Source organism: Trachurus japonicus, chromosome 15, assembly GCF_045865225.1.
Source record: "Trachurus japonicus isolate A0001 chromosome 15, Traja_1.0".
Lineage (NCBI taxonomy): Eukaryota > Metazoa > Chordata > Actinopteri > Carangiformes > Carangidae > Trachurus > Trachurus japonicus.
The window spans coordinates 24847487-24866481 of record NC_140921.1 but is presented as its reverse complement, the minus strand read 5'-3'; the positions used below and the strand labels follow the sequence as shown (position 1 = coordinate 24866481).

At 43.1% G+C, this 18995-nt stretch overlaps 2 protein-coding genes across 8 annotated transcripts in view; both read left to right on the top strand.

Moving 5' to 3' along the window:
- Positions 1-18995, top strand: part of vit (vitrin) — a 66245-nt gene that overhangs the window by 33469 nt on the left and 13781 nt on the right. For 6 of the 7 annotated variants that reach the window (XM_085800731.1, XM_085800730.1, XM_085800727.1 and 3 more), the window contains exons 1-5: positions 12617-13145; positions 17663-17745; positions 17978-18043; positions 18544-18700; positions 18790-18923. In XM_085800731.1, coding sequence (XP_085656857.1) covers positions 17712-17745; positions 17978-18043; positions 18544-18700; positions 18790-18923 — 391 coding nt within the window. In that variant the 5' untranslated portion in view covers positions 12617-13145; positions 17663-17711. Of the gene's footprint in view, positions 1-12616; positions 13146-17662; positions 17746-17977; positions 18044-18543; positions 18701-18789; positions 18924-18995 lie in introns of those variants that run through there. The other variant, XM_085800726.1, reaches the window with a different exon arrangement.
- Positions 5966-11634, top strand: LOC146973784 (opsin-5-like). The gene is made up of 6 exons (XM_085800718.1): positions 5966-6199; positions 7081-7286; positions 9421-9520; positions 10527-10631; positions 10710-10933; positions 11045-11634. The coding sequence occupies exons 1-6, from the start codon at positions 6061-6063 to the stop codon at positions 11513-11515; spliced, it is 1245 nt and encodes a 414-aa protein (XP_085656844.1). The 5' UTR covers positions 5966-6060; the 3' UTR covers positions 11516-11634.

Genomic DNA, 18995 nt, shown 5'->3' with positions numbered 1-18995 from the left:
TGCGAAAGTTTTTTTTTTTTTTTTTCAAGTATATTTTTTGGCTTTTTTGCCTTTATTTGATAGATCAGTAGCGATAGACAGGAAAGGAGGAGGCAGAGAGAGGGGGAATGACATGCAGGAAAGGGCTGCCCAACGTGGGATTCGAACCGGGGCCGCCTGTGGTGAGGTCTATAGCCTCTACATGGGGCGGCCGCCTTAACCACTGCGCCACGCACCGCCCCATCCTGCGAAAGTTTGAGTGTGCTTCAGTTTTCCCCTGGAAAATATGCATTTTTCTGCATCCGTTTGTGTCCACATCCCAACAGGATGTAGCGTATTATTTGCGGATTTTACATTTCCGTGTCTGTATTTTGGCAAAATATCTCCTCGTGTCAAGACTGATGTACAGACCCCTTCGGGGGAAGGCGTGTATTCGACTCTAAATGAGACCTACTTACATAAGTTACCTGCTTAAACAAACAGACTCTGGCAGAGAAATTGCAAAGTGGACCCAGTGCCCAAATAAATGTTTGCATGTGGTTCAGAGCCAAAGATCTTGAGCCACAAAACGAATCCACACTGCTCCACACAGAGGCTGTGTTCACTTGCTTTTAAATGCATACTGAACCATTCATCTTCTGTTCCTATGGGGTTTATTATAAGGTATTATCCAAAAAGTGTTTCAAACAACAGTGCAGCCTCTTTCTCCTGAATATAATAGTTGCAGATAAGACCAGCAATATAAAGTGCTCTTTTCCTGTGAGCAATTTCATAAAGCCCAGCTGGACAGAAAACTACACCTCTGTAACACCATGCACTTGCTTTTAAATAATTATATTCAGGCAACAATATGTGGCTGCAGGCTCTCCTTGTCGAGGCACAGAACTGTTTTGGTGCAAGAGGGAAGAGGAAAACAGTCCAGTCTTTGTACCTGAGGTAAAGTCGCTGCCTGAGCTGTGGGCTTCTATGAGGGATTTCAGAAAACTTTGACTTGAGAGGAGCATTTCACAAATCTAAGAGCTGTACTAAAAATCTGTGGAGTAAACATCACATTGTCCTGGTCTTGACACATCATGTCTAATATCCACCTCATCCAAATGACATCACTGGAATGTAGAGATTTCCCATGGACTCACATGCAACACTCTGTCATCAAGCTTGAAGAGTAACATGTTGCCCTCTGGCAAAAAACAATAAATTTCTCACTATTGTGAACTGATAGACCCAAGAGTTTCAAACTCTTTGAGAAGGGGGTGTGAACATGGTCTAAGGGCAGAGGTGGTTTATGGAGTATCGTTACTGTTCACCTGTCGGCCAGCTGGACGCTCCTTGAAATTAGCTCCCTTGTTTGTGAAAATGAGCAAAAGGTTGACGGGTGTCTTGTTAGCTGTCAAATCCGACCAGCCATTTTCAAGACAGTATGTATAAGGTAAGATTCTCATTCATGTCAAATGTTCTGTAGACACTATAGACCAAGTTGGCTGAGATTTTGTTTCTTTAAGTAGCTGCAATGGCTACAAGGAAGCATAGAAAAATGTAACGCAGTGAGAGACGTCCTTTACAAAAAAAAAATCATGCACAGTTTGACCCAAAAAATGACAGGCAAGCCATTTACCTCCATACTGTGTGGAGCCTTCATACAAGAGGTGCCTGTGCCTCTCGTTCAGTGACAGGGAGAGAGAAAGTGTGTGGACCTTTTTTTAAGCAGATCCTGTATTGGTCTCTTGACCTGGTGTATGTCCTCTGTGAAGAGAGGCTTTGTTGCCCTCAGACAGATCGTAGCCTTTAACACACACCTCCATAATAGTATCTGTGTCTGTGATTTTCCATTTGGAAAATTGTGAGCTTTTAACCTCACATCCCAGACTTCACTTGACACAGAGAGAGAAAGAGAGAGAGAGGGAGAGAGTGTAATCATCATAAGCCTAATGATACAGTGGCCTACTGTGGCTCCGCTGTGATGGCCAAGCTTCACGCACACACTTGCCAAAGCATACAAGCAGGAGTTAAGCTAATCTTGATGTCTTCCTGTGATGTGTTGACACCTGAGCATTGTACAGTGCGCGGTACACGTAACCGCTTTGCTGAGCAACCCTCTTAACGCAAAGATGTGTAAGACTGCTTTTCCTGAAGTCGGCCAGCCACAAACCTGCTGAATGCAGGTTCTTACCTGGACTGCGACCACTCAGCTTAGCAGTGTAATCTCAGCAGCAGCTGTCATCAACACTGATGGCACGACAAACGCTGCTCACTTGCTGCCAAAACAGTCTTATCTTCTAACTTTCTCTGAGAGGATGTAGGTATGAGGACCATTAATGAAAATTTACATTAACAAAAATGTCATGACTTTGCATTACAAACAATATGACTTGTCATGCTGTGAATACTTAAACATCTGACCCTATCGCCCAGTAGAGGCTTGGTTGTACTGGGAGGTTCCTGCACAGGGCCGGCCCCTGGCATAAACACTCTATGCGGTTGTTTAGGGCCACAGCCGTTACGTGGGGGGCCACATGAAGTCAATATTCAGCTTCTTTTATCTCACATTTGAGACATTTGGTGAAAATAGAATGGCAGAATGACAACATTTGTGCTCAAAAAGCAATCTTACAAAATTTCATTTTAGACTTGTTTTCTACACTTATCTATTACTGTATTCATATCATATTTCAAGCACCAAAAAACAGTTCATTCTCATGACTGAAGGTGTGTTTTCACAAGGGATTTGAATTTTTTTTCAAAAGGCAGACCTCAAATTTCCAGCATTTGGCCTAAATTATTTCTTTATACAGTGTTCTAGGACAAACTGGCCTCAGTGTGCTTACAGCGGAGGTTCTAATATTTAGACATAAAACACTTGAGTATTGTTACATCTGCAAGTATCTTAAAAAGATCAATTTAAGAAAATATGTAAAAGTCGAGGAAATTGCCTCAAACCTCAGAGGGCATAAACACGTCTGTATTCAGTTTTAACCAGTGATTTGGTGTTTGCGCTTAGAGTGCAGGGCCACAAACAAAAATCTTGTTTAGGGCCACCAAAATCCTAGGGCCGGCCCTGTTCCTGCATGATGCCTACCTCAACTTTTATCTCATTATTCAAGACTTCAAGAAGACTCACACCACAGAGGCATCAGAAAACCTCTGTGTCACCCCGGGCTGCACACACAGGGCTCACTGCTGAGCCGAACCTGCGTTATGTGGCGTCTCTGGGCGAAGGTGGGGGTTAGCGATGACTGGGTTCAGTGTTTGCCGCTGGACGGGTGACAGTTGAGGTCAGGGGTTCAATTTTCCCTCAGCTTCGTCTCTCTCTCTCCGGACTGGCTTTCAGAGGCTGAAAGAAAGGGCTTGATGAGGAGGACTCGGAAGCACTGAGGCATCTGGCATCAGGAGCAGCCCTTCCCTCCACATCCTGAGGGCCAGCAGAGCTGCTCTGTGGCAGCCAGAGGAGAGAAACAAGGTGCACACTGTGATCTAAACGCAGACTGAAGGGGGGCGGTTCAGGTTACCCCTTCGGTAGGTGTGTTGCCACAGAAAAGCTCACTGTGAAGAAGGATGGAGGAAGGGGGATGTTGTGCTAATGTACACTTGCATAGAACAAAAGGATTTGAATCAATAAAATTGCATCAATATGTTGTTGTAATTCCCATGACTGTGTTTGCCTTCATTGTGTCAGAGTCTTCAAGTGTAAATCACAGGGGACGCTGTTATAGTGCAAGATGCTCTCACCCTGGCATCAGAGCACAGTGAATTTGTCAGTGCATTAGGTCACACTAATGTAATTATACTTAATATGATACTTCTGGGCTCAGTGTACATTTAGATGAATGAGCTTTACATTTAAGCAAGTGCAGTCGGGACTGGAGTCATCACCCACAGGACCTTTTCTAAATGGAAGTGATTAGTGAAAACTAGAACATGTCTCTGGAGAGGAGGTGCCGGCTCATAGTCACTGATGAAGGAGTAATGTTCAAAGTACAAAGAGATTTTTTTTATTTTTTTTTGAATGGCTCGGGTGACATAAATTGTTGCCAGACTATATACAGTACAGCAACACTGTTGCAAACAGCTTCCATGACTTTTGTTTAAATCCACTGCAGGTCGAGTCATTGAGATTGGGATCCTTTTTTCTCTATAGGTGCCTGGGTGGAAAAAAATTCATCAGGTTTACGCATAGACACAGATAATGCACAGGCAGAGAGAATAGTTTCACATTTATGAAATGTATATAGAGGTGTGACTGGTAATACAATACAACTTTTAAAATGTATTGGGAGAATTTCATTTGTATTTGAGCCCAGATTTTCCAGTGTGAACAAGATCTAATGTTAAAATGTCCTGTATTGAGCTGTAATCAGAGAGCAGAAGTGCCTATACTGTTACCAATAGAGCCTCAAACATAAACAACATGCAATGCTGCTGCTGCCTTGTCTTTTTTATGGAGGATTATCAAAGCTTTCAGTATAAGATGTTATGATGAGTTAGAAGAGTGAACTGTAATAAAATTGTCTTATGCTTGCTTGATAGCATCTCTTTCCAAAATGAAAGTCTGGTGTCCATACAAAATATGGCAACAGTCAATTTGATAACCATGAAGGATTTGGATATGGGCTTGATAATGTTAGGGTGGACTGTGTACTTTTTCTTTTTACCAGAATTGAAAACAGGCTTTAGAAATAAAAAGGGATTAGAAATAAAATGTATGCATTTTTGGATCACAGAGACATGTTGTTTATGTATTTGGTGAATAAAGGAGGACCAAGAATATACCCTTGTGGAACCCCTGGACTAACACTAAAGGGGTTTGACTTGATACTGTCGGTGGCTACTGTTCAGCCTGAGAGTCATAAAACCTAATCACTCTTCATTTACACCCACTGAGCGAAGGTTTTCCAGTAGAATACCTTGATCAACTGAATGTCGTAGATAGGTCAATGAAATGTACAGGTCATTTTTGATGATTGCCCATGGTTTCAATAAAATTGTTAAGTGCACAGCTGTTGCTGCTGTGCTGTGACATGATTCCTGACATTAGACCTGTATTTGAACATGCAGCCTTGGCGAGGTGTTGAATTGAAAAGATGTTTTGGAAATACGCTTAGTGGCTTTCCTGCAGAGAGTCAGACAAGAAGATCAATTCCACTCTTAAACAGTATCTAGCAGCCAATTAGCTTGGCAAGATGGGGAGGGCACAGGGAAGCATTAGTCTGCTTCTGCCCATTGAGGAAACAAAACCAAATTCCCATGCATTTAGATTTCACCATTTAACACATTGCAAGGTCTTTGTTTAATCTGCTGAAAAACCTACATGTAAAAAACAGGTTTTCTGTCAAGTGAATTATTTAGCTGCAAAGGTCAGTCAAAATCAGTGCTTTTGTTAATTTTAAGATCCACAGAATGTTATGTTACAAATACATTTTTGCTGAAAGTCATCCTGTCCACAAATGATTAAAGCAGAAGTAAGCGGAATATTTGTGTTAATATAAGTCTTAAATAGTTATATCTTCCGACGGCAATCACTTACATAGAGTTTTTGGTCTGAAACACGGGTCTGTCAGTCACTCTGCTCTGCTGTAAGCCGAGGAGAAAACTTTCCTTGTATCCTACAACCTTTATCCAATGAGGAGAACGGCATAAAGGGGTGGTCCTCTCTGTGTGTGCAGCCAAGGGATGCGCATGAATGTGGTGACGTAGGGACGAGGGCGGGGACTGCTAACTCCATTGGCTACATCTGCTTTAACAAAACAATTAGACCTTGTATTTTGGACTCTGCTTATGGGCCTCAAGGTGTTTTCATGTGACATGAGTTGTATAGGACTTAGATTAATTTAAATGAACAACAAGGTTGACATTTCCCTGTTGTTGAGGATTTCCACCCAAAATCTCGACCTGCTTAGTAGTTAAGAAATAGATAGGATTACAGCTGCAATCACTTGCACAGTGAGTGGTAACGTATTAGTGACTGTGTCTAAGCTGGATTTAAAATGAAGTGACCGGTCATCCTTACTTGAGTGTCTACTGAAAGGCAAAGAGAGCAGAGCAACTGTAGACGATAGCAAGGATTCATGCATCGAAACTCAGGCCATGGAAATAACGTTGAAGGGTTTTCCTCTGAAGGTGGTGAATATTCCATGGAGGAATAATAACCTCAGCACTTTGCACACAGAACCTCCCCTGTCCGAACAAGGAGAGACCATCATCGGAGTCTACTTGTTAGTGTTGGGTAAGTCAACCATCATACACCATACAACTTGTATTGTGGGATTGCAGTGTTTTATTTTGTATACATTGTCTATGCTTTGTAGTAGAGTTATCATAGCTCATAGCATGGTCATTATTACTCTGCTGAAAAACATTTTAGATGAATAAATAATGACATATATCCTCATGGTTTCAAAAATGTAATTCTGTCGGGGGAAAATGCTCAACCTAGCCCTTTAAATCCTAGCAAGAAAAAGCCACACATTATTTAAGTCTTATCAACACAAATAGCTGCTGCTCTCGTCTCCAAAGACCAGTCCACTGCTCACTCAGACAGTTTGGTTTGCGATGGAGACACTGTTTCTCTGTCGGCCCAGTGCAGTCGTGGGAATCAGTCTAACAGAGACAGAGTTAGAAAAGGGGAATGGATTCTCTTGGCTTTTTGCCACTGTTATCTAAGGCTTACTCTATTCTCCTCTCTGTTGTATTATTATATATTTCACATTTCATTCATATTTTATGTTATATGTCTATGTGAAGTTTTGTCCGGTACCTTAGCAGTTGACACAATGATAGAGGTTAACTCTCTAATAATAGTAACTACGCACTTCTCACCTCTGTTCTACGCTACCACTCACCTGTACTTCTCACCTCTACTCTACTTTACTATTTTAATCTTCTCGACTCTAACACGGGACACTCTGCTGAACTGTGCTGCAGTCTCCTCTACTAAACTCCACTGTGTTGACTAACCCTGCTGTATTATATTCACTATACTACACTATACAAAATGACACTCTATGATAGACTTGCCGACTCAAACGTTAACATAACATAACCTTGGGCTGCAATGCATCCCTGTTCCTTTATATTATAATTAATATGTGGTTTGTCTCTCTGTAGGATGGCTGTCCTGGTTTGGAAACAGTTTAGTGATATTTGTCCTGCACAGACAACGGGCCTCACTTCAGCCAACAGACTTCCTCACTTTAAATCTTGCCATCTCTGATGCCAGTATCTCAGTATTCGGCTACTCCAGAGGGATCCTAGAGATATTCAATATCTTCAAGGATGATGGATATTTGATCACCTGGATCTGGACCTGCCAGGTAAAAGCTGCACTAAGACAATACATATATTTTATAATTACTTGGTTAGTTTACTATTGTATATATCCTATCAGATTTTGCACCAAATATTAAATTGTGGTGCAGTTTGCAGCATCAATACTTAGTCAAATCCTAGTCATTTTTGGTTTGATATGGTTTGAAAGTGATGACTGTGCAGAGTTGCAAAAAAAAAAAAAAACATGTGTACACACATCTGCTCTCTTGGGCCAATCCCAATTACTGAAGTACATTAAAAGAATCTGTGGAAGTCTTACAGTATGTGAGTGAGTATGCGTGTGAATGTGTATCTGCAAGGGATTATGCTGGAAGCCATGTGGGCTGGAGGTTAAATCTATAATAAGATTACCACTGTGGAGACCTTTAAATGGGAGAAACCAGCAGCATGGCACCTGTCATCAACCAAACAGGAAACAAATAAGAGCAACAGGGTGGAAATTCGTTACATCATTTAATCACCTGCTCTTATATTGCTGAATTATGACATGCAATTTGTTTCAAATTCAAATATGAGCTGTTGTGTGTAATGACTAAGATTTACTGTTCATTTCTGTTTTCCTCCTCCTGCAGCCTCAGCTTGAAATGAAATAGTTGTCATACTTTAGCTTGGAATTCATCCAGGGTATTTTTCTAGCTCAAGGCTAGCTGTGGTGGAAACCATGATATCCGCGCCACAGTGAGTGAACTCTCTGAGGAATCATGTGAAAACAAGCTGGTGTAACTCAAACACTTTAAATCTCAGAAGCGAAACCCGAAAGCCCGAGCGGTGGAGACACTGTAAATGAAGCTTTGCCACCTTTAGACTTCAGTGCAGCCACTGAGATGATCTCATCGCTCAGACATCCAATCTCTGGTTTTCAGGTGAAGGAGAAATATTGGGATAGCAGTGGGTCCCCCTCGTTTCACCGTCCTCTCAGAAAAGGGAGGGAAGTAAAAGAGGGAAAAGTGAGAAGTGACAGAAACAGAGTAGGGAAGGAACAGGAAGGTGAATGAGACAGGCATGTGAGAAGCATTAGCAGATTACTGCATGGAGCATGATGGGACATGAACAGTTGCAAGCTGGGCCAGATCCTGGTGTTTTGCACCCTATGGGACAGAATATCAGTGAATATGATAGAGCCGTATACCTTTTGATGTTGCAAAGGAGAATACAGAGGAAGAACAGTCAGGCCACTGTACAGGGTGTACGTATATGCTCTGATCTGAAACCACGACTCGTATGAGACTTGTCCAAAATTTGCAACATCTTTTCTTGTGAGCCAAACCAGAGATGAAACACTCTTCGTCCACATGAGCCATGAGGATGTAATCACGATGATTTCAAGAAGCTGTCGTCTGTTTGCACCTGGTCCTGAATTCTTTTGAAACAACAGAAAATGTTCAAGAGACAAGCGCTGGGTTTAAATTATGTGTCTAGACATTGGAGGTCGAGTAATCTGCCAAATGTGAGGGTGAAAAAACGTGATGAGTGACAGTAATAGGATTTGGACTAAGGAAGATCAGGAAAGTAATCAGTGAGGACCTTAAGAGATCCAAGTCACCTGGAAATGGCACAGCGGGGAGCTGAGTATTGCACAGTCAGAGCCAGAATGAAACAAAGAGGCATAATTCCTTTTAAGAAGAGCTGGTATTAAAAGATTGTCTTCCCAAATAATGGATTGAATGCTAAAAAGCTTCCTGGTTTTATTGTATTAGGCAGTCGTTCAACTTTTTCTCCCCCTGGTTTTTGTGGATTTCACAGTAGAATCTATTCAACCTTAGTGAGAGTTTTCATTGTAATGCAGCTTATCAGTGCTGATGTTGATTGTTTTTAAAAAGGGAAATGCCCTGGGTCTTGGACATTTTGGCCAAAAGGCAGGAAGAGTTCTCCGTCTTGTCTCCATCTGATAATCTCCAAAGCAAAACAAACTCAACAGACAAAGTTCTGGGACAATTAGGGAAATGATCAATACCCACCCTGAGGCTTCAGTGACAACTCAGAGACATTTTAAAGACGTCATGTCATGATTGACCAACCTACCTCTGTCTGTCTGTCTGTCTGTCTGTCTGTCTGTCTGTCTGTCTGTCTGTCTGTCTGTCTGTCTGTCTGTCTGTCTGTCTGTCTGTCTGCTTCCAGGTAGATGGCTTCTTCACGCTGCTCTTCGGCCTTGCCAGCATCAACACCTTGACCGTTATCAGTGTCACCAGATACATCAAGGGATGTCACCCAAACAAAGGTAAACTCAAACCCCCGCTGAACTCCAGAGAGAGAACGGGTAGCAAACGTCAGACCGGCGTTTCTGCCCTACTCACATTCCTGCAGCTCTTATCTGACACAAAAGTGTGTTTTCCAGTGCTAATGAAACCTTATTACCGACCTCAGCTGTGGAAATAACTACCACTTGTCTCCAGCAATTTCATTTACATTTCACCAACATGTCATTAAGTTAATTTGAGGTGACATTTTCTATTTTGGGTGCAACAAGAATGTCTTAATTATATGGAAATTAGGTTGAGCAACTGCCTCTGTTGTCAGTGTGCGAGAGGAATGTTTACAGTGTTTGTGGTTTTTCATGAAGAAAAACCTATATAAACCTGTGTAGGTTTTTCTGTTCTGTTTTCCCACATTGGCGGTTAAACTGAGCACTAGTATACATCATTAACTGTATTACGCACAGCAGCTGCAACTACTGCAAATCGCAGCAGATATTGATCAGCAAGCAGAAATAATTAACAGTGTGAGTGTTTTTTTTATTTTTAGGATTAACATCAGATTAAACTAGTACATAGTATATAGCAATATAAGATATGCAGCCAGTAACCAACAGCAACAGAGGCACTGTATGTTGGCTGCCATGCTTTAACAAACTGTACTGCTTTTACAGTTATGTTATATTGACATAAGATATGGGAGCGCTCGCTGGAAATAGAGCAGAGTGACTGATTTCTTTTTCTTGCCCTGAACACAAAGCTATGTGAACTTCTCAATAGAGGTTCTTTTCAGTCACAGATGTTTGCAAAGGCTGTCAATATAAGAAAAGAGCTCATTGTTCAGAGAATGTCACATTCATAACAAGTCAAGAATGCTGGATCTTTAAGTGCCTCTCACTTTTTCTGTCCCATGTTTGCCAAAGTCAGGACATTTAACCCTTTTAAACTGCACACAGTCAAACAACTCTTTCACGATTATGGGAATATATTATGTTCATGTTGCTTTTGTTGTTTTTGTGTGTGTTTTTGCAGCTTTCTGTGTCAACATAAACACCATCGCTGTGTCACTCATCTGCATTTGGACTGGAGCAATGTTTTGGTCTGTTGCTCCGGTGCTGGGCTGGGGCAGCTACACAGGTCTGTTTCCAAACACTGAGCAAACAGAAGAGAGAAATTCAAGCCCTGATCTGACTTTTGTGTCTTCTGTTCCCCCAGATCGAGGTTACGGCACCTGTGAGGTGGACTGGTCCAAGGCCAACTACTCCACCATCTACAAGTCTTACATCATCTCCATCCTAATCTTCTGCTTTTTCACCCCCGTGTTGATCATGCTCTTCTCCTACGTCTCCATTATCAAGACAGTGAAGAGCGCTAATGCCATGTCAGCTGACGGTTTCCTCACCGCCCGCCAAAGGAAGGTGGAGCGGGACGTCACGAGGGTAAGCGACTGGAGAAACAAAAATAGATTTTAGTTGGAAATACTTGATTGTAAAAGAAAAAATAAGACATAATTCGTCTCCTGGTAATTGTTCCCTCATGTTCCTCTCTAGATTTCCATTGTAATCTGCACTGCTTTCATCATGGCCTGGTCGCCATATGCAGTGGTGTCTATGTGGTCAGCCTGGGGTTTCCATGTGCCAAGCACAACCAGCATTATCACCCGTCTCTTTGCCAAGTCTGCCAGCTTCTACAACCCGCTCATCTACTTCGGCATGAGCTCCAAATTCCGCCAGGACGTGGCTGTGCTGCTGCCATGCACGCGAGAGCGCAAAGAGGTGGTGCGTCTGCAGCACTTTAAAAACATCAAACCCAAGGCGGAGAGAACGCCACCGCCCGAACCGCTTTATCTACAGAAGCTGGAGGCAAAATACGCAGCGGCACAGCTGAGCCAAACCAATCCTGACAGTGACTCAGGGGTCAACAGCCCTCCTCACACACCTCCATCTGACCCACAGGGGGTCTTCCACATTGATGTGCCCTCACACATTGAAACATCAGAGTACTGGTGTGACAGGCTCTGAGGACTGTCCCCACACCAGAATTACAAGGGGAGATTGAGAGTATTTTTTATATTTTTTGGTCTTACCCATGTTAATGAACTTTATGTGAAAGTTGTGTTAATAAATTATTTTCTGTTTCACATGTGTTGACAAGACTTTTCATTTCCTGTGTATCCATCTGAAATGTGGAGCCAGCAATGTAGCGAGACAATAGATGCACAATAACATCTGGAAATGCTGAGATGTGCTTGACTCAGCTGAGGCATGCGGCGCCATGGCACAAGTTTCTGCCATTTCCTCTGCTGCCCATGAGAGCACTCATGCCATCGCATCTCCCATATATCCCACATCGGCCAGGAGACGCCAGACTGTGAACTCAAAAGCACCATCAGTCTGTAGAAATGTGTCATTTTACATCTTCATCCGTCAGAGCGCTCATCCAAAAGCAGGCTGGAGCAACGGAGGCATTTTCACTGAAAACTGTGAAAGCTCCTCCATCAGTCCATGGGTGTGGTAAATTAGGACAACTTTTCTCTCTTAACATGCTTTCAGTGGCACTAATGGCAGTGTTGAAAGAAAAATGAGCAACCCTGAAATAGCACCTGATCCTTTTTTTTCAGGCAACACCAATAGGCAATTATCTACTTGAGCCATGAAGGTTTAATCTTTAAAAAAGTTCCTGAGGTGAGTTTTCTTTTTTCCCTCTCTCTTGCCTTTGGTCAAAGACCATAATCGCACACACAATGAGCTCCTTTTACAGCAGCCCTTAAGACCTTTAAATCAAAATGGCAGGCAGCTTCAGCATAACCATCCACACGCTGCATAATAGCAGCAGCTTGGGTGCCAATCTGCATAAACCAGCAGGCTCTGGCTGGTAGAGCAGCAGAGGTTGAAGCAGGATTGTGGTTGTGGTTGTGTGGAAGTGTGCATGTGTGTATTAGGGGAGGCTGTAGGGGTGCAGAAGTACTGCAGACCACAGCAGCAGCAAACTAAAGCCACAAACCCTAAGGTGACAGTGGATGTGACTTCAGTGTCTGTTTCCCAAACAGGTGTTTATTGGTTTATTTGGTGGAGGAGGAGAGATTGCTGTGGTGAGACTTCGCTCACTCCTCTTGCTTGTTTTATTTGTCAGTGAAGAAGATGGGATGAGTGAGTTGCAGAGCAGATGAACAGAACCATAGCTTGGTTTCCCTTCCTTATATAACAGGAAAAGATGCTTCAAGTGCCAATGCGAAGCAAATCTTCCTCCTGGGCATCTACTTAAAGCCATGAAAGTATGCGTGTGTGTGTTTTTCTACCCTAATAAGAAAATCTGTCAAGCACACTAAGACGTCTGCACTGCTACGCTGCAGTGTGCCAGCCAGATCCTCGCATCCTCTCTCCTGATGGCCCCGGGTTACTGATCTTCTTCTGCCTGGGTGAAGCGCTGGGAGCCTGAAGTGGGACGGGCAAACAGGGGGGACTCTGGCCCCGTCCCGTTCTCCACTTTTAATGAGCGCTCCGATCATGCAGGAGTAAAAGTCCAGGTGGAACAGCTCCGCGCTCGCACACACACCCGCTGGTCCGAGCGGCTTTCTGTGAAAGAGTGAAAGGAAAACTGCGCAGGGAATTAACTTTTTCTAACGCCCGGAGGATTACTGTTCCGTCTGAGGTAAGTTCACCTTCACTGCCCCACGGAGATGATGGTTTTGAGCAGAGCAACCACCAACCGTGCGTGAACTGGAGGACTCTGTGTTTTCTGCTGCGTGGCGTGAATTATTCACTTTATAAATGGTGCGTAATTGCGCGTAATTGGTGATCATTGCGTATAAGCGCGTATTATTAGTAAAAGTCGCGTTTTGAGGAATTTTCATCAAGGACACGTGAGGTTTGTGCGTTTTTACCTTTGATTCATTTTTCTCCTTTGAGATGTGTGGCTCTGGTTCATTTCAGCTGAGCTGGTGAGATGTGACAGGCTGGCCAAACAAGCCACTGTTGCTTAAATTCAGTGTTTGTTCAACTTTCTGTTTATTTTCTCCTTCTCTCTCTTTTAGTAAACAGCACCTTCCTCTTTCCCTAAGTGAGTTCTTTTTTTTTTCTTTTTTTCGCAGAATGAATCTTGTCATAATCATTCATACTGTACTAATTTTTTTATTTTTTTTATTTTTTTGATGATCTGTGGAAAATAATCCAGCTTTTCCACCATGTTGCCTGAGCCTTTATTTTGAAATGACTCATTTCCCAAGAGTAATAAGCAACAAGCCCTGGAGCTGAATTCCTCACCTTTTTTTTTTTTTTTTTGCTTTAATTTCTTGAACATTATGTTTGACATTTCTCTGTGTATTCTCCCTGACATTAGTGCATGGTCTGAAGGACTCTGATTAAGCACAGGTGGTCCCTCTACAGTATGTCCAGCAGCAGACTACAGGCTCTGGCTTGCACTTGAAACCGGTGCCAAGAATTAAAGCAATTCAGCCTGTTCAGTGCTTGATAAACAAATAGTGTCCCAGCAGCAGCAGCAAGAGGCTATAGAACTGACCTTGTAGAGACATGTTGGCTCTGTGGTGTCTGATCTCTGCAGTGGTTCTTTCGTTGGCTTGTTACAACACTTGGCACATCTGCTGTGCTTACAGTACCATTCTTACACCTGTGAAAGCTGGGATTTGACACTCTCTGGCACAGGGAGTGTGCAAACAACCATCTCACTTCAGCAGGCATACCATCTCTCTGGAGCATGGTGAGACAAAACTCACAGCCGGTTATGATACTCAAATCAGCCTCAGTCCCCTTTGGTTCTTTGCCTCGTCGCATTTACATTGGCCACCTCACATAAGGAATGTGTGTATGTGTGTGTGTGTGCGTGTGTGTTGCTGAAATGCAGAGAGCTTGAAACACATGAAGCTGTTTTGGGGTTAAAAAGCACCTCTCAGACTGTGGTGCAGCAGTCACAGGTGTGTGTGGTCTACATGTGTGGAGAACCCACTGTGTGCCGGCCTTTGAAATAGATGCAGCCGGCTGCTACTGCACATCCTGTTTGCATTATAGCCCCTGTATGTATACCTGTGACACTCCTTCCAGGTGGGATTCTCACCTATGCATTATCAAATTGCTGGTGTTTGTGCACCAGAAAAAGTAGTTGAAAATGTTCATTTCACTGTGGGCTTCTTTGTGCCAAACAGCCAGGCCCTGTGTAATCGCAGTTAACATTGTATTGTGTGTGTGTAATCCACGCTCTAGTGAGAATTGAGTTGCGTTTTAATTCCTGAAACTATGTGACCGGTCTGAGCTGCTGGGGTCTCCACAAAGTGACTGAGGTCCCTGCAGAAGAAGAAGGAGAAAAAAAAGCCTTTCATCCTCTGCTGTGGAATCACTTTTATACACTTTCTCAGGGTTAACTCCCGGCATGTTGTCGGTTTGTTTTATTTGTGTCCACACCCTGCTGAAATTAGATGTTTGAGATGCTCAGTGTGGTGTAAAATAAAGCTGATTCCACCACAGAGGACAGCTGAAGCTGATGTGCTATAGGTACGACCCACATTTCATCTCATGTTTAACACAGGTGTATGCAAACTATACAATACCCACACAGTAAATAACCCGCCCTGTCTGTGATTCATGGAGGTGGTAAGTGGTGAGTCTGAAAGCCCTCACATTCTCCAAAGCCATCTGAGCATGTGATAAGTTATCCCAGATCTCTGTTTATTTTCGGTTACTTTGGTTGAATGTGTGCGTGTATATGTGGGTGTGTGGGTGTGTGTGTTCCCTCTACTGTACAGGAAACTCCCCACAGTGTTAGTCAAAGGATATCATTTGCTCTGCATTTCATTTGTAGCAGGAGGCATTTAGAGGCTCAAGCTGAGACACAAATGAAGACGTCTTGAAATTATTGTCTTTTGTTTCACACTTCAGTTTTTCCTACAGTAATGTCAGGCTGCTCTTAAAAGACTCCTCAGTGTCGCTGAGAACAAAGACTTCTTTTGCAGTCCGGCCCTCTGACGGGGGAATATGGTGTTCACGGTTTTAAGACTTCCTCGCAGGTGAATGACAGATCAGTGTTGTAGTTTGCTTTCTCCAGTGAAGCGCGCTGACTCACCTCTCCTATGCTGCAGGTCTGACTCCTGTACTGTAGACGTATATATCTGTCCCAGCTTGTTCCCAACCTCAGCTTTCTTCCCCCGCGAGGACAAATTGTAGTCCTGAGTGTGCAGCAGTGATCTCGCTGCCTGTCAAAGCACAACACGGTGGAAAAAATCGTGTCAGTGCTCATGAATGTCAGATAAAAATGTTGCGCCGCATCAGGGGAAGTCCTATCACCACCAATGGCTGCTGTATTCATCTTTATCTTAGCATGATAAGTATGTTTGCTGTGTGTATTCATAAAGCTACCATGAGAAATTATCTTGTGTAAACCTAAGTTTGAAGGTACAATAGAGAATTGTGTTTGGAAATAGAGGTAATCCAAAAATCCCACTAAGTTACATCATTAAACCACACACTAATGTCTACCAGCAGCAGTTGTGGTGCTTTAAATGTGAAGATGATGCTGAACAGGATACTATTGTTTAGGAGACTGTTTGTGATTCACCCTTGATTTTTTTTTAAGGAATACTTCGGAAAAAGTCTTTTTGCTTTTTTTGCCGAGAGTTGGAAGAGAAGATCGAGTCGTCTCTCTCATGTCTGAAGTGCAGCGCAGTGTAAAGACTAGAAACAGCCAACTTGGCCTCATTTAAAGGTAAAAATTTCCCACCAGCACCTCTGAAGCTGGGAGGAAAAAGACTGTTTGTTTGTGACTTCCAAGCAACACACTCCCAACTCTCTGGTTCACTTCACTTCAGTTTTTGTGCAGATGAAACAAACAAGTTATAACATGTTAATTATTTAATCCTACAAACGCTCTTCTTCTTTCCAAGATGTTTTTTCTTTCTAAATGACTTTGGCTGTGTTGTACTCATTCATACTTGTCATGGAATAATTCTTTTTCATCTGGTTGCCTGAGCTTTTATTTTGAAATGACTGATTTCATCAGCTCAATAAGCAGAAGGCCTTAGTGCGGAATAATTCAACCTTTGTTTAGCATTATGCCAAGCTCAGCTTCCCAGCTGCTGGCTGCGGCTTCAGTCAGCTTCATGTTTATTGATGTCATGTCGTCATGTAACTTTCAGCCTGGAGGTGAAGATGTAAATGTCAGTCAGAAGTGCATCACGTCAGACCCCGTTGCAGAGGTCGCTGTATGATCACATGTTTGCACTTGATCAGCCTGAACCTTCTGGTGCGCGGCGGCAGTGACAGTGACATGACGCCGCCCTCGTGGGTGGTGCAGCATTCCTCTGTTTATAGTGAGGCCTCAGTCATCACCTCCCCAGCCAGGAGCTGCGTCCCCCAGCGGGGACCGAGGCAGCTCTCGTGGTGGTTCATCCTCTGTAATAAGCCTCAGACTGAGCTGATCTAGTTCTCAGCAGTGTTGTCATTACCCCAACAGACCTGGAATGACGTCTCACAGTCACCGACCTTCTTGTGTTCTTGTTAACACAGGCTTCAACTTTGATTCATGTCCTACGGTAACATGGGTATAACCTTTGACAGACAGAGAGAGATATGGTCTGTCTACTGTAAATAGACGGTATTTCAAACTCAGACCCAGTCTGATGTGGTTGTTGGTGTCAAACAAAGGGCCCATCTGACCCAGTTTCCCGTTCCTTACGCATTAAATTACGTCTGTGTGTGCTCTCTAATTGAGTCTGACTCCAAAGGTCCACAGATATTAGTGGGAGGACATTGACATACAGTTTTGTCTCAGAGCCCAGATGTTTATTGTTGAACTTCTGAAGAAACTCCCTTCGGTGTTTTATGACTCAAAAGGAACAAGACAGACACATTGACCCAAAGTGAAATACAATCAAGGTGACACGTGTCACTAAAAACACTTATTGGACACATTCACTATGTGACTCATGCAGCTCTTTGTGTGTTTCCCTGCCTGCTGTTTATCCAACAATCTCTGGAAAGTGTATCTCAGTGGCACAAGTTTACTCTGTCTTGCCTCCAGTTGGTTCTGCAACACTTGTCACACTCAGAAATGTTGACAAAAACGTCCAGCATTACTTTTAAGCAAGAAAGCAGGAAACAGGAAAAGAGTTCCATGAGATGACGATGAAAATTCTGCTCTCTCTCTCTCTCTCTCTCTCTGAGGTTGTACAAGGACATCTGGCCGACCTGCTGAACCAGCACACCACCCATCATGATCAGAGCATCACTCACTGCCGTCTGCCTGGGTGAGCAGCCCGTCTGTGTCTCTGCAGGAGTACGCTGCTTTAAAATATATCAGCCCTGACTACAATGTGCCAGGTTTCCAAAATACTCTGGCTGCTGTCTCCTTCACAATCAATTTTCTCTATGTCCACACCATCAGACGGCAGCGGGGGAGTCTGGTGTGTACAGTAAACATGCTGATGATTGTGTTACTTTGTCTGCTATTATGTGAAACTCCGTCTGCCTCACCCATAGCGCTCCTCCTGTCCTGCGCTTGCTGGGCCAAGCCTAACGGATCAAAGAACAAGAAACCAAAGCAAGGTAGACATCATCAACATGCAAGCCTTTAATCTCTGTCAGTCCCAGTATTATTGTCTCCACCACGCTCGACTCTCTTTAAAACCATAATGCACTCTTATGATATTTATACAGAAGATGAAAACCAAATAATTTGAGATATATACTGTATAACCATAATGCAATTTTGACTGTGGAGGAAAATGAATTGCCAAGCCAATATACTTTCATTTCCATGTTCATGTTTTAGTGTTACACAGAATCTGCTGATAATGTGGTAGATTAATTAATAAAATCCCAGAAAATAGTGAAAAAACAATTTCCAAAGGTTGCTTGTTTTTGACTGTTCATATTTAGTTAAGTGTCATAAAGAAGAAGAGAAGTACAAACAAAGTACTCCACACATCTTAGTTGTATTATTATTATTCTACTTCATCTCTGACTGTGTGTATGCAGCTGCTAATATCAACATTAACTTGTCTCACTCTGAACCACGTTGCTCTTCTTCCCTGATTCTTCCTCAGCTGTTCCAGACATAGAGTGCGATGTCAGAGCGGGAAAGATCAACCTCCCAGAGTTCATAGTCAGATGTCCTGCACACTGTAAGGAGACTAAACAGCAAGTCTACGGCACAGGAGTGTTCGCCTCCATCTCCAGCATCTGCAACGCAGCTATTCACAGGTAAACGGTGGAGAGATGGATGAGACTATAAAGCTTGTGTGAGTCTCTTGAAGATTTGATCTGATGTAAAAAAAATTCTGTGCCCAAAGCGGCGTCATCACCAACACGGGAGGAAAGGTGATCGTGAGGAAGATGGCAGGACAGAGCATCTACAAAGGCAGCAACTCCAACGGGGTGCGCTCTCTGTCCCTGCCAAAGTGGAGGGAGTCGTTTGTCGTCTCAGGTAGTAATGAGGTCAACGATGTTGTTGAGCACCGTTCTGTAGAAGTAGCTCCTTAACCAACAGGTGGCTCTG

What these genes read in the sequence shown, in the direction of transcription:
- LOC146973784 (XM_085800718.1), top strand. Translation starts at nt 6,061, where the DNA reads ATGGAAATAACGTTGAAGGGTTTTCCTCTGAAGGTGGTGAATATTCCA. An exon ending in AGTCTACTTGTTAGTGTTGG is followed by an intron (nt 6,200 to 7,080) that starts GTAAGTCAACCA and finishes GTCTCTCTGTAG; the next exon opens with GATGGCTGTCCTGGTTTGGA. An exon ending in CCTGGATCTGGACCTGCCAG is followed by an intron (nt 7,287 to 9,420) that starts GTAAAAGCTGCA and finishes GTCTGCTTCCAG; the next exon opens with GTAGATGGCTTCTTCACGCT.